Source organism: Balaenoptera acutorostrata, chromosome 14, assembly GCF_949987535.1.
Source record: "Balaenoptera acutorostrata chromosome 14, mBalAcu1.1, whole genome shotgun sequence".
In the NCBI taxonomy this organism is placed as follows: domain Eukaryota; kingdom Metazoa; phylum Chordata; class Mammalia; order Artiodactyla; family Balaenopteridae; genus Balaenoptera; species Balaenoptera acutorostrata.
The window spans coordinates 23,007,817-23,024,376 of NC_080077.1; the positions used below are offsets into that span (position 1 = coordinate 23,007,817).

The 16,560-nt window shown below is 38.3% G+C and overlaps 1 protein-coding gene across 3 annotated transcripts in view; it reads right to left on the reverse strand.

The window, feature by feature from the left end:
- The window catches only part of VTA1 (vesicle trafficking 1), an 80,784-nt gene that overhangs the window by 13,316 nt on the left and 50,908 nt on the right, over positions 1–16,560 (reverse strand). For 2 of the 3 annotated variants that reach the window (XM_007171310.3, XM_057527856.1), the window contains one exon: positions 6,388–6,561. The exons of the other annotated variant lie outside the window; for it this stretch is intronic. In XM_007171310.3, the coding sequence (XP_007171372.2) occupies positions 6,388–6,561 (174 nt within the window). The remainder of the gene's footprint in view (positions 1–6,387; positions 6,562–16,560) is intronic. 3 annotated transcript variants of the gene reach the window in all.

Genomic DNA, 16,560 nt, shown 5'->3' on the forward strand with positions numbered 1-16,560 from the left:
CAGGCTCTACCTCCAAACTCCTGAACTCCACACTCCAGAGGCCCTCCGTTGGACATGCTGCCTCTCCCCTTCCCTGCAGGTCCTAAGCAGAGGCCCCGTCCCCAGGGACTTTTCCAGCTGGGTCCTGAGCCTAGGCCCCGCCCCACACTCAAACATCACCCCCCCACCCGCCTAGGCCTCGCCCCACCCTAAACCCCGCCCCTGCCTAAGTTCCACACCCGCCTAAATTCTGCCCCATACAAAGGCTTTTTTTTTCCTCTTTTAGACTGGGGTTCTGTTTTACCTTGTGGATTCACTGTTGTTGATTCATTTACATTTCTATTTTTCCTAATAAAGATTTTATTTTTCTAAATTTATTTTATTCTTTATAGTTTGTTATTGTTCTCTCCCTTTGGCTTTTTCCCCCCACCCCCCCTTTTTTCTTCTGTTGTGGTTTTATTTTACCCTGTTGCGGCTGTTTCAATTATATTTTTATTTTTCCTAATATTTTTATCTTTCTAATTTTATTTTGTTTTCATTATTTGATATCGTACTGCTCTTTTTTTCCTTTCTTTCTTTTTCTTTCTTTTTTTGCTGTGCCACGCAGCTTGCGGGATCTTCGTTCCCAGGCTGGAGGTCAGGCCCGAGCTCCTGTGGTGGGAGCTCCAAGTCCAACACACTGGACTAACAGAGAACCTCAGATCCCAGGGAATAATAATCGGAGTAAGGCCTCCCAGAGGTCCTCCTCTCAGCACCAAGACCCAGCTCTATCCAACTGCCTGCAAACTCCAGTGCTGGATGCCTCAGGCCAAACAACCAGTAAGACAGGAATAAAGCCCCGCCCATCAAAAAAAAATTTTTTTTAAATGGAAACGACAAAAAAATATGTTGCAGATGAAGAAGCAACGTAAAAACCTACAAGACCAAATAAATGAAGATGAATTAGGCAACCTATCTGAAAAAGAATTCAGAGTAATCATAGTAAACATGACCCAAAATCTGGGAAACAGAATGGAGAAAATACAAGAAACATTTAACAAGGATCTAGAAGAACTAAAGAGCAAACAAACAGTGATGAACAACACAATAACTGAAATTGAAAATACTCTAGAAGGAATGAACAGCAGAATAACTGAGGCAGAAGAACGGATAAGTGTGCTGGAAGATAAAATGGTGGAAATAACTGCCAGGGAGCAGAATAAAGAAAAAAGAATGAAAAGAATTGAGGACAGTCTCAGAGACCTCTGGGACAAAATTAAATGTATCAACATTCGAATTATAGGGGTCCCAGAAGAAGGAGAAAAAGAAATGGTCTGAGAAAATATTTGAAGAGATTATACTCAAAAACTTCCCTAACATGGGAAAGGAGATAGTCAATCAAATCCAGGAAGTGCAGAGAGTACCATATATGATAAACCCAAAGAGAAACATGCCAGACACATATTACTCAAACTATCAAAAATTAAATACAAAGAAAAAATATTAAAAGCAGCAAGAGAAAAGCAACAAATAACATACAAGGGAATCCCCATAAAGTTAACAGCTGATCTTTCAGCAGAAACTCTGCAAGCCAGAAGGGTGTGGCAGGACATATTTAGAGTGAAGAAAGGGAAAAACCTACAACCAAGATTACTCTACCCAGCAAGGACCTCATTCAGATTCGATGGAGAAATTAAAACCTTTACAGCAAGCAAAAGCTAAGAGAATTCAGCACCACCAAACCAGCTTTACAACAAATGCTAAAGGAACTTCTCTAGGCAGGAAACACAAGAGAAGGAAAAGACCTACAATAACAAACCCCCCAAAATTAAGAAAATGGTAATAGGAACATAGATATCGGTAATTACCTTAAGTTTAAATGGATTAAATGCTCCAACCAAAAGACACAGACTGGCTCAATGGATACAAAAACAAGACCTGTATATATGCTGTCTACAAGAGACCCATTTCAGACCTAGTGAACATACAGACTGAAAGTGAGGGGATGGAAAAAGATATTCCATGCAAATGGAAATCAAAAGAAAGCTGGAGCAGCAATTCTCATATCACACAAAACAGACTTTAAAATAAAGACTATTACAAGAGACAAAGAAGGACACTACATAATGATCAAGGGATCAATCCAAGAAGAAGATATAACAATGGTAAATATTTATGTACCCAACATAGGAGCACCTCAATACATAAGGCAAAAGCTAACAGCCATAAAAGGGGAAATCGAAAGGAACACAATAATAGTAGAGGACTTTAACACCCCACTTTCACCAATGGACAGATCATTCAAAATGAAAATAAATAAGGAAACACAAGCTTTAAATGACACATTAAACAAGATGGACTTAACTGATAATTTATAGGACACTCCATCCAAAAACAACAGAATACACTTTCTTCTCAAGTGCTCATGGAACATTCTCCAGGATAGACCATATCTTGGGTCACAAATCAAGCCTTGGTAAATATAAGAAAATTGAAATCGTAGCAAGTATCTTTTCCGACCACAATGCTATAAGACTAGATATCAATTACAGGACAAAATCTGTAAAAAATGCAAACACATGGAGGCTAAACAATACACTACTCAACAACCAAGAGATCACTGAAGAAATCCAAGAGGAAATGAAAAAATACCTAGAAACGAATGACAAAGAAAACACAACCACCCAAAACCTATGGGATGTAGCAAAAGCAGTTCTCAGAGGGAAGTCAAGAGAAATACAATCCTACCTCAAAACAAGAAAAATCTCAAATAAACAACCTAACCTTACAACTAAAGCAATTAGAGAAAGAAGGACAATAAACCCCCAAAGCTAGCAGAAGGAAAGAAATCACAAAGATCAGATCAGAAATAAATAAAAAAGAAATGAAGAAAACAATAGCAAAGATCAATAAAACTAAAAGCTGGTTCTTTGAGAAGATAAACAAAATTGATCAACCATTAGCCAGACTCATCAAGAAAAAAAAGGAGAAGACTCAAATCAACAGAATTAGAAATGAAAAAGGAGAAGTAACAACTGACACTGCAGAAATACAGAGGATCATGAGAGATTACTACAAGCAATTATATGCGAATAAAATGGACAACCTGGAAGAAATAGACAAATTCTTAGAAAAGCGCAACCTTCCAAGACTGAACCAGGAAGAGATAGAAAATATAAACAGACCAATCACAAGCACTGAAATTGAAACTGTGATTAAAAATCTTCCAACAAACAAAAGCCCAGGACCAGATGGCTTCACAGGTGAATTCTATCAAACATTTAGAGAAGGGCTATCCCCTATGTTTCTCAAACTCTTCCAAAATACAGCAGAGGGAGGAACGCTCCCAAACTCATTTTACGAGGCCACCATCACCCTGATACAAAAACCAGACAAAGATGTCACAAAAAAAAGAAAATTACAGACCAGTATCACTGATGAACATAGATGCAAAAATGGAAATTAAAACAAAACTAAACAAATGGGACCTAATGAAATTTAAAAGCTTTTGCACAGCAAAGGAAACCATAAACAAGACAAGAAGACAACCCTCAGAATGGGAGAAAATATTTGCAAATGAAGCAAATGACAAAGGATTAATCTCCAAAATACACACACAGCTCATGCAGCTCAATATCAAAAAAACAATCAACCCAATCCAAAAATGGGCAGAAGTGCTAAAGAGACATTTCTCCAAAGAAGATATACAGACTGCCAACAAACACATGAAAGGATGCTCAACATCACTATCATTAGAGAAATGCAAATCAAAACTACAATGAGGTATCACCTCACGCCGGTCAGAATGGCCATCATCAAAAAATCTACAAACAATAAATGCCGGAGAGGGTGTGGAGAAAAGGCACTGTTGGTGGGAATGTAAATACAGCCACTATGGAGAACAGTAAGGAGGTTCCTTTAAAAACTAAAAATAGAACAACCATACAACCCAGCAATCCCACTACTGGGCATATACCCTGAGAAAACCATAATTCAGAAAGAGTCATGTACCACATTGTTCATTGCAGCACTATTTACAATAGCCAGGACATGGAAGCAACCTAAGTGTCCATCAACAGATGAATGGATAAAGAAGATGTGGCACATATAGACAATGGAATATTACTCAGCCATAAAAAGAAACAAAATTGAGTTATTTGTAGTGAGGTGGATGGACCCTGAGTCTGTCATACAGAGTGAGGTGAGAAAGAGAAAAACAAATACTGTATGTTAATACATATATATGGAATCTAAGGGAAAAAAAATGGTTCTTATGAACCTAGCGGCAGGAAAGGAATAAAGATGCGGACGTAGAGAACGAACTTGAGGACACAGGGAGGGGGAAGGGTAAGCTGGGACGAAGTGAGAGGGTAGCACTGACATATATACACTACCAAATGTAAAGCAGATAGCTAGTGGGAAGCAGCCTCATAGCACAGGGAGATCACCTAGGTGCTTTGTGACCACATAGAGGGGTGGGATAGGGAGGGTGGGAGGGAGATGCAAGAGGGAGGGGATATGGGTATGTATATATATATACACATACAGCTGATTCACTTTGTTATACAGCAGAAACTAACACAACATTGTAAAGCAATTATACTCCAATAGAGATGTGAAAAAAAAAAAGATAACCAACAAGGACCTACTGTATAGCAAAGGAAACTCTACTCAATATTCTGTAATAAAATATACGGGAAAAGAAAAAAAAAAAAGGAAAAGGAAGCTAATTTGCTGAACACTGATTTTGTGTTAGGCATAGTAGTCAATTTTCATACTTCCTCCCCTTTAATAATTACAACAACTATGAGAAGTATGATTAATTTCATTTTAAAAGAGGGAATAACCTCGGTCGGGAACTGAGTAACAGTTGAGTTTGTGGTTTAGCAAGAAGTAGAAACTAATAACTAATACTATGTGACTCCCAAGTGTATTTTATTCTCACTTCACCCTTCTGTAAGGATGCTTGTGTTGGAGGCTCTTGGTCAGTTTTTAAACTTACTACCAATAGTATAACTTGAGCAGTATTTATCAAAGGCAAATACATCTAAATATGTAGCTGGTTTTGCTTACTTCATTCTACCCTGGAAAAACTGAATATTCCCAAAAGATAATAAAATATTTAAAACAGTGTTCCATGAAATTTTACTTACAAAACTAATGGAAATTGGTCTATTAATTCCATCACATAGACCTGAAAGCAATGAAAAGTCAGGCAGGGTAAAATATACAGAATGATGATACTAAAGAGATCAGTGTTAAAATTATCATGTTCATCAATATGCTTAAAGACAAAAATGTTCGCATTATTTGTAGATGATATGAAGTTGAAAGCTTTAAAATAGGAGGAAATAAACTAATCATAATCGCTGCTACAATGGTCAAAACAGAAAACTCTTAAATGTTATTCAACTCATGCAAAATAACCTAAATGGTTTGGGTAAACTGAGGCTGAAAATTTGAAAGTCAATGAAGTAATGGTGAATAACAGCAACAGTAGAAATCAAGGCGCAAAGACAACTTTTATTCTATTAATTAAATATTTTGAAATATATAGGTTACTACCATAGATTACCCTTATGCTGAGATAAAAGTTTAAAAACAATTTTTGGAAAAAAAATTAAAATTAATTAAATTTAAGATTTATTTAAACTATGGTTTTAAATGCCCCTCTATTTGGAAGTATGGGTGATACTCTGTCAACAATACAAGTAAACAAGAGTATCTGCAACTTTCAAAAGTTTATCTTATGACCCTGACTTATTCCTGGAGACTAGTTTTGTCAGATCTTTTTTCTATGAAAACACAGACATATAGTAGTAATTTATTCAAAGATAGCAGGCATCACTTCCGTGGTTTATTTTTAGACACGTTTGTAATATTAAAAAAACAAACAAACAAACCCCAAACCCCCTCCTTTCACTTGTCTGTGAATCCACTGCTATTGAGATTCTGTGCCTCAAAGCTTGCTCCTTCATCAATAATACCCATGTTGAGGGCGGAGGCAGGGTCCTAAGGGAATAAGTCAAGAAAAATGAATCTTGCGATCACAGTGGGAACCTGACAGACACATCCTGTAATAAGCCCCACTCACCTCAGTGCTAGTCTTCAACAGTGAAGGGGAAAGAAAGGGAGGGGAAGAAAAAGAAAACAGCCACACACACGAAAAGCACAGGAACTTTACTTATTAATAAAACATAAGGTCAATAGTAATCAGTTACACATAAATATTTTGTCATTTCTTAAAAAAATAAAATACAACTAATATTAAAACTTCAACGAAAAGGATTTAATTTTTTGGTGGGTTCAAATGGAACCTAAAGATCTTATCATGCTTTAGGACCATCATGATGAGGCACATATATGGGAAGAAGTGCAGTTGTTATTTATGAAAGGAGAGGTCAAACTCATGAAGCTTCAATTTCCTACCTGTGCTATGAGGCACTTCTGCTGGGGTATTAGCTGGAGCGTGGGCACCGGGAGGAATCTGTATTCCAGTATAGCTGCTCGATGGCATGTTGCTTGGGTCATACGTTGAAGATGACGGCGGAGGTGGCTGAGTGGGCAGAGAGGCTGCTCCAGCATCTTCATTTTCCTCAACGTCTATTATATAATACACAGGCAATGTTAAGTGAGGTCCAGACAGTCCCTGAGTCACGGGGTTTTTTTACGATGGTGCAAAAGTGATAGGAATTCAGCAGAAACCATACTTTGAATTTCGATCTCTTCCCAGGCTAGCGATACGCAGTGCAGTACTCTCTGTGATGCTGGGCAGCGGCGGCCACAGCTCCCAGTCAGCCACGCAATCACAAGGGTAAAAAACCGACACACTTACAACCATTTTGTTTTTCACTTTCAGTACACTATTCAGTAAATTACATGAGATATTCAACACTTTATTATAAAATAGGCTTTGTGTTAGATGACTTTGCCCAACTGTGGGCTACTGTAAGTGTTCTGAGCACTTTTAAGGTAGGCTGGGCTAAGCTATGATGTTCAGTAGGGTAGGTGTATTAAATGCATTTTCAAATTATGTTTCCAATTTATAATGGGTTATCAGGATATAACCCCATTGGTAAGTCGAGGAAGATCTGTATTTTGAAATAGAAATGCCAAATATTCTTATTTTGCTATACAGACATGACAGACATTTGAATGTAATTCTATTTAATGCAATTGATAAGCAGCTTCTCTTAAAATAATTGTTCTAATTTTTTTCCTTTTCTTAAAACACTTAGTTGTGCCTGGCAGTATGATCAACATTTCTTTAAATTAATACTTTCCAACTCTGTAAAATCTTTGCATATATTATATATATATATATTTTTTTTTTCTGGAGCATCAAGTTTATTAACCAGCATTGGAAGAACCAAGGAGTTCTTGGAACAAGAACTATCCCCCTCCCCCACCAACACGGAAGACAGAAGAGTAGGGGAGGGGAGACGTGCCCCAGGAGTGACAGTCCAGTCTCTGAAGTTTTCACCCAGGTGGGGGTTGAGGGGCTGACCTGCAGCCACGGTGGCCTCGCTTTCGGTCGCCCGGGCTGCTCCGGACCATCCTCTGAGCTGGCCAGGGTCTTGGATACGATGCTTCTGAAGGCCGTGCAGAGAACACACCATCCTCCACTGGACCGGGCCCCAGGGAGCGCGGCGGCCTGACCTTCCTGCCTCGGTCATCCATGGGGTTCACATGGGCTCACTTTATTATGACGCCTCATGCTGGGCAGCTTGCAACAAAGATGTTTCAAAATAAAATTCCAGATTCTCCCAGCCACCCCTTGCTTTTTCTGGCTGTGGCCAGAGAGAGTGGATGAGGACACACTCTCAGGCTGCCCAGTGTAGGAGGACCTTCCAGTGCTGGACACACACAGGGAGCAGCTGGTTCCCTCTGGGGCTCCAATCCTGCTGCTGCTGGAGGTGGATGTCCCAGTGCCACACTGGGGGGCTGGGCTGGGGGTGGCAGTCCTCGACTCCAGGCTGGATGGGGGACAGGCAGACTCACCGGTCTCCTGCCCTGCCTGCTGGTCTTCCTGCAGCTGCACATTTCTTCTCTGGTAGGGCCACCTGGTTTGCAGGGAGGACACCACAGGGCTTAGAGGAGGCTCAAGTTCACTGCCACTGAGGTCCCCGAAAGACAAGGGCTTCACAGTTATGATGGAGACCCCCACGTTGGGTTTCATGGAGCTCACACTGCCTGTTCCAGTGTCCTGGCTCTGGTCGCAAGTCAAGCCCGGAGTCCTCACCATTGTCACCTCCAGGTCCTCTTCACAGGGTGGCTGGAGTGGCTCCTTCTGGCCCATGTTTAACCAAGCATGGCTCATGAGGTCAGGTAAGGTGCCTCTGTCACTGGGGCTGAGGGCAATCATTTTTTGTAATAGATCCCTTATCTCCAAAGACAGATAAGGTGGGATGGGGTATTGCCCTTGTAGGATTTGCTTCCGCAGCTGCTGTAAGTCTTTTCCCAGAAAGGGCCGGGACCCAGTTACCATGGTGTACAGCACTACTCCCAGGCTCCACACGTCCACCGCAGGGCCGCTGTAGCTCTGCCCCAGGAAGAGTTCCGGGGCAGCATAAGGGGCTGTGCCGCAGATCGTGTCCAGTAGGCCAGTGCCATCACACTTGTTGCTGAGGCCAAAGTCTGTAAGTTTGATATTCATGTTGGAATCAAAGAGGAGGTTCATTGGCTTCAGGTCCCGGTGCACGATGCCCCTCCGGTGGCAGTGCTGCAGGGCGGAGACCAGCTGCTGGAATGGGCCTCGGGCCTGCGCCTCTGTCATACGGCCATGGATCTTCAAATAGCGGGACATTTCCCCCCCACTGAGGTACTCCATCATCAGGAAAATTGTTTCCTCTGTGTCAATCACCCCCAGCAGTTTTACAATATTGGGGTGATTCAGAGCCTTCATACCGCACGCTTCCCGGAAAAGTGCCTGGGCACTTGAGAGGCTCTGACGCCTTTTCTTTATGACCTTCACAGCCACCTGTGTCCCGGTCAGAATGTGCCGGGCCAACTTCACTTTACCGAAGGTGCCTTCACCAATGGTGCGGAGGATCTCGAAGTCATCAATATGAACCTCCTTGTCAGCAGAGTTGGCTGTGAGGCCCTGCATCATGGTGATCTGCTAACTACACTGACTGACAGCACTACCTAGCAACGCTAACTAAGCTAACAACGCTAACTGTACTAACAGTGCTAAGTATGCTATCTCTACTAACAACGCTAACTATGCTAACTGTACCAACAGCGCTAACTAGTACTAACTACACTAACTATGCTAATCAAGTATTAACTATACCAACAATACTCACTATGCCAACAGCGCTAACTAGTACGAACTACACTAACTATGCTAATCAAGTATTAACTATACCAACAATACTCACTATGCCAACAGCGCTAACCAGTACTAACTACACTAACTATGCTAATAAACTATTAACTATACCAACTGTGCTAACTATACCAACAATACTGACTATGCTAACTGTAGAAAGAACAATGAGGCAAATAAAAAAGAGTAGAGAAATGAGAAACAAAAATCAACAAAATGGTAGAAACAAGGAAAAAACAAGCTAACTGTAGGTCCAAGGCCGTCAGGTCACCAAAAGCAGCTTCCTGGGCTCTAAGGACCAAAAACCTGGGCCCAGCTTTCTCTTTTATAGGGCTTTGTGAAGTACATCACAATGGTGCACTCTGAGGTCAGAGCAAGAAATGAACACATCACAGCTGGGGATAAACCACAGTGGTTTTCTCACTTTTTGAGTTCAAGGCCACTTTACACTTAGGAAAAGGGATCCCAAAGAAATTTTTCTTTATGTGTGTTATTAGATATTGGTATTCACTTTGTTATAAATTAAAATCTGTAGGATACTTCAGTGGCCTTTTTATTTCTAGTTTGAAAATGGGTAATAATTTTAAAGAGCTCATAATGTCTACACTTGAAATATTCAATTCCTTTTCCTTAAATTCTGGTCTCAAAATAATGTTACAACTTAACTGACTTCACGATACTACACAAAATGTTCTGTTGCATAAGACACGATAAGGTACATTATGAAAGTCTATGAAGCTGAGAGATTTCCCAGGAAGGTAGGTCATGAGCAGATTTCTCATCAGGAGCCTCGGAGGCCAGATGGCATGGCTCAATGTACTTGAAGTGTTGAAGGAAAGAAACCATCAACCAAGAATCCTATATCTAGCAAAACTTTCCTTCGAAAATGAGGGAGAAATCAAGACATTCCCAGTTAATCAAGAGTTGAGAGAGTTCTTAACCACCAGACCCGCCTGCCACAGGGAGTTCTTCAGGTTGGAGTCAAGGACCCTGCACAGTAACTCAAAGCCTTATGAAGAAATAAAGACCTCTGGTAACAGTAGATAGATGGGCGATGAGAAAAGCTAGTACTATTGTAACTTTGGTTTGTAGCTCCACTTTTTGTTTTCTGTTTAAGAGACTAATATATAATAAAACACACACACATACAAATCATCACCTTGTTTCTAATACTGCCTTTTTTAATTTGGGGGAAAAGTCTGATTGGTCTCTAAAATGAATGTATGTGTCTGACCTCAAGGATTGCATTTGGAAATCATAGTGTCTCTGTCTCCAGTACAAAGGTTAACCAAGGTCGGGTCCCTTGGAATGCAGCAGCTCAATAACAAGCTACAAGATAGATGGATTTGAGGCAAGAGGGACAAGAGCAGTCTTCAAGAAAAGGAGCAGAGGAACACTAGTAACATGTGCACAGAAGTCTCAGAACCGGTATTCCAAATACCACCTTGAATGCTATTACAATAAAAAATACCTGGGAAAAAGATTTTCTTAAAAATAAATTTTCTTTAAACCCATTCTTTAAATTTATGAAAAATGGAGGACATTTTTGGCAAAACATGTCACATTTATGCTCTCCATAAGAACTCTACTTTCTGACAGCTGCCTTTTACTCAATATTTATTGTTTACTAGTTATTAAACGATTACCTGTGTGTTGTTCAACAAATTAATCAACAAAAACAAAGGAATAAAATTTCACACTGAGCTGTCTATGTAGAAAGGAGTAATAAGAGAGCCACTTTTGGGAATTTTACTAAGTAAAGTTGTAGATGTATGTATACTTTATATACATATCATTTTCTCCCATATTAGAGAACTCTAACACTAATACATCTGGGAAGGAAAAAACAAACAAACAAACAAAAAACCCCCCAACACTTTTTAAAGATACTGGCAAGTGATCAAAAGCTGGTAGAAGTTAAAGTGAAGATGGCCCTTGAGGAAGGAAATCTCACCAGGTAAAGTCTGCTTTCATGTGGTTTTTCACCTGAGGGCACCCAAAAGTCTATGCAAAAGAAAGAGTTGCAGAGAAGTGAGCCTTGAAATGTGTGTACGAACTTCAACTAAATATCTATATGGCCCTGAACTATGCATGCACACTCAGGGAAGATTCTAAGGGGCCTGAAGAAAGCAACAGCCTTAAAGCTGAAAGAAAAGAGGGGCAGTGTTTGAGTTCAGGCAAGTTAACCGTCTGCTAGAACAAGAATCAAGACTTTGCAGAGGAAGATAACTGAATGCAAAGCTACAAGATGTTATCAATAATAAAAATTATTAGAAATATGGGGGCGGGGGGGGGGGAGGAAAATGTGACCAGAGTCAGTAGAAAAAGAGAACCTACAGAAAAAGACCCCAGCATGACCCAGATACTGAAATTAGCAGAAAATAACTTTAAAGCAGGTACTATAAATACATTCAAGGCCGCAGAGAAAAATGTAGTCATAATGAATGAAAGAAGAAAAATTCACCAGAGAAAAGAAAACTGTAAGAGGGAATAGAAGCAGATGGGACTAACAGAAAACAAATGGCAAAAACAGTAGGCTTAAATATAGTAATAATTACATGAAATGTAAATGGCTAAACACTATTTTAAAGGCTGATTTTGAAAGATTGAAAAATAAAAGACACACTTATATGCTTTAAGACTCAGATATGTTTAAACTGAAAGGATGAAAATAGATACCATGTAAATATCAAGAGGCAAAAGCTGAAAGTGGCTAATTTCAGTAACAGACAAAACAGAATTCATGTCAAGGAATATTAGCAGCGATATAATTGGATGTTTCATAATGATAAAAAGGTTAGGTCGATTTAAAAAAAAAGCAATTGTAGGGCTTCCCTGGTGGTGCAGTGGTTAAGAATCCACCTGCCAATGCAGGGGACACGGGTTCGAGCCCTGGTCCGGGAAGATCCCACACGCCACGGCGCAACTAAGCCCGTGCGCCACAACTACTGAGCCTGCGCTCTAGAGCCCGCGAGCCACACCTACTGAAGCCCACGCACCTAGAGCCCGTGCTCCGCAACAGGAGAAGCCACCGCAATGAGAAGCCGGCGCACCGCAATGAAAAGCAGCCCCCACCTGCCACAATTAGAGAAAGCCCACGTGCAGCAAAGAAGACCTAACACAGCCAAAAATAAATAAATATACATATATTAAAAAAAAGCAATTGTAAAGGTGTATGTGCCTAATAAAATAAAGTTTCTAGTGAAAAAAAGCTGACAGCACTAGTAAAATCCCCATAGTTGGAGAATAAAATATCAATTAAAATATTAATTAAAATATACCCTTATTTAATTCATATTCACAGAACAGCACATCTAATAAATGCAGAATACATTCTTTTCAAATGCACATGCAACATTCACAAAGACAGATAATATTTTGGGCCATGAAACAAACCTTAATGAACTTTGAAATACTGAAATCTTACAAAAAAATGTTCTCTGACCAAAAAAGAATTAAATTTAGACAGCTAGAAAAGCCCAAATATTTTAAAATTAAACAGTATACTTCTAAATAATCCATTCCCCAAAAAAGAAAACACAAAGAAAATAGAAGTTATTTTGAATTAAATGACATCATAATTTGTGGGATGACATTAAATCAGTGCCTAGAAGAAAACTGATAGTTTTAAATGTTTATATTAGAAAAAAAGAGAGGCTTATTTATTTATTTTTTTGGCTACACTGCGAAGCTTGCAGGATCTTAGTTCCCCAACCAGGGATCAAAGCTGGTTTCAATAGCCAAAAGATAGAAACAACCGAAACACCCATCAATGGATGACTGATAACCAAAATGTGGTATACACATACAATAGAATATTATTCAGGCTTTGAAATGAAATTCCAACACATCCTACAACATGGATGAACCTGCAGGACATTATGCTAAAAGAAATAAGCCAGTCACAAAAGGACAGATACTGTATGATTCCACTGAGATAAGTTACCTAGAGTAGTCAATTCACGGAGGCAGAAAAGAGAAAGTTGGTTACCAGGGGCTGGGGGTGGTGGGAGTAAAGGGGAGTTATTGTTTAATGGACACAGAATTTCAGTTTGAGAAGATGAAGATCATTCTGGAGATGGACAGTGGTTACAGGCTAAACAGTCTGAGTGTACTTAATGACAGTCAACTGTACATTTAAATGGTTAAAATTGTAAATTTTACAGTATATGTCTATTTTACCACAAAAAATGGGTAGAAGATTTAAACAGACACTTCATAAAGATATATAAAAAGCCAATACACGCAGAGCTCAGTATCACAGTCATTGGGAAAATGCAACTTAAATCACAATGTAGAACCCTTCCACATGGGTCAGAATGGCTATATTTAAACATACTACTGACAATACCAAGTGTAAGCAAGGATACAGAGCAACAGAAACTAATACACTGCTGATGAGAGTATAAGTGGTACACTAACTTCAGAAAATGGTTTGTGAGTTTCTTAAAAATTAAACAGCAATTCTGCTGTAGCTATTGACCCAGAGGAATCGACAATATGCCATGTGTTCACATATAGCATGTGAAATATGTCTGAAAAATATATGTATTTCAATGTCAAGAAGCTTGATTCATCATAACCTCAAACTGTAAACAACAATAATGTCCACTAGCAGATGAAGTGATAAACAAATTGTGGTATCCATACAATGAAGTACTACTCAGCAGTAAGAAAGAATGTGCTACTGATACATAACACATGGGTGTGTCTCACAGATATAATGCTTAGAGAAAAATGCTGGGCCCATTTGACATTATGACTCCATTTATACAAAGCTCTAGAACAGGCAAAACTAGTTTTTGGTTAAACAAACAACAAAAGCATTTGCTTCTCAAGGTGGGAATGGACTGGGAAGGAGTACAAGGTAATTTCTAGGGGTAATGGAAATGTTCTAGAGAGCTGTGTGCCAAGTCATTGCATTACACATTTAAGATGCATGAGGTTTTACATTAAAAAATAATAACTAAGCAAACAGGCAACTAATTTGTATGTTTGCTTTTTACAGTGGTATGAATTAACGATTCTGACTCTATCATGTTTTCCAGACATGAACAAATGAGTAAGTTAAAGATAAGGATTTGTAGTGCTGAAGAATCAATGAATACTTTCTTGTTCTGTCTTCTGAGAGGGACCAGAAGCAATAATATACCAGTTACAGTGAGTACAGCTAGTGCCCAGGACTTGGCTTCTAAATATCATTCTTCACTAAAAAAGGACTCAGAGCTCTTTAAAGAAAAGGCTCATTCCAGGGGCTGGGGCAAAGAAAGAACTAGATGTACTTGGAGCATTCTGAAGTGTTAGAAAGCAAGGAAGGAAGTACAAATCTCCAAGAAGGATAGGAATATATAAAAAAAGACACATAAGCCAGTTTGGAAAACTACCGCCGTATGATTCTGGCACAATTTGACCATTATAATAAGAATGGATAGTACTGGGTTATAATCACTGCATATAAATTCATGATCACATACTAACATAATTAAATGAATAAATATACAAATGGAGGAGACAGGAAAAGCTCTTCCTTATAGTATAATGCCAATTAATTAATATATAAGGAAGGATGGTATTAGAAAATCATCAGGAGATGCTAACATAGTGGATAAAGTGTCATAAAATACAGAATACTTACATGGTTTCAAAGTAACTTCCACAAACTACTTATTAATAACAAAGGAAAAAATAAATTTAAAGTGGAATGATCTAGATGATACCACATTGTCTGAGTGATCAGTTAATATCACCAATATTTCAACAGAATCATACTTCCAATATGGGGTAGAGAGAAATCTATATCATTGTGGTGTATTTCTGCTAAAAATGCACAACCTTAATCGAATTATGAGGCAAAATCAGTCAAACCCAAACTGAGAGACAGACAGTCTACAACTAGCCTGTACCCTTCAAAAACGTCAAGGGAAGAAACACCTAGAAAGGCTGAGGAACCATTTCAGATTAATAAGGAACTAAAGGGACATGACAACTAGATGCAGTGTATGACCCCAGGCTGGATCTTGAAGGAGGAAAAAAAAAGCTACAGAGGGCATTACTGAATCAACTAATCAAATCTGAATGAAGTACTTTTGGAGTAAAAGAGTGTATCTCCAATTTATTTTCAAATACTTCAAAAAAATTTATATATGTAAAATGATACCTTCTTGTAGAACCGTAAGACATTTCCAAGGAGATACTGTTAAAAGTTATGACATTAAAACTAGATTATGACACTTTGAGTTTTAGATTAACCATGTATTGACTTATTTTATATCTCCCATATTATCCAACCAACAATCTTAATAAATATTTACTGAGACTAAAAAATGTTAAAGTTAACTATACCTTAAGCTTTTCCAAAAGAAGGAAACTTTAAATCACTAGAAATTTGAAAGAAACAATTACCATCTTCATTAGTTTTTATTGCCGGGGTATAGGTTAATATTGACCACTTAAAAACAATACCATTTTGCAGATACTGAAACCAAGTGGATATGGAAACTTAGAGTTTGAATGTTAACAGATATCCCTTCAGTTGAGCCTAAATTTTTTCTAGAACACTTTTTTGTACCCATCATATGGCTTCCTTAAGTATTTTCTGACAATACGGTGACATAGTACTGTTTTCAAAAATTAAGTATGCTTTTTTTTCTTACTCTAAATTAACTAAGGTATAGTATCTATTATTTTTTACTAGCTTTACTAGAATTCAATTCTAGAATGACAGAAAATTAGACTTTTATTAAACATAATACCTTTTACACCTAGAATATCTTATGAAATTTAAAAACACAAGAGAATATAATGCTACATTGAGAAAAAGAAAAATCAGTTTTAAAGAAGAGTTTTCGCGTACATATTCAGATTTAATAACATCCTCTTTTAGAGCCGTAAGCCATTTCTGAGCAGACACTGTTAGATGTTATGACATTAACACCTAATTATGACACCAGGGTATTTTTTAAATTAACAGGTTGAAAAGTATACAATGAAAATATTCTCCTTTATATCTAAGAGGATTATTAGTATTCCATAGCTAACAATTTTCTACTATCCAGAAGCTCTATAAAAACTGAATGAAAATAATGGATAAAAATTACAAGCTCAATTTAAGCCAATTTTGGGAAAGCAAAATAAAAATTACATAGATTTAATAATCTATAGTATTATAGAGGGCTTAAAACAACCATTTCAGAACGAAAGAGATCAAGATAATAATCAAAATGCAACACTTTCAAGAGAAAAAGGTTAAAAAGTTTAAGATTAGAGAAAGT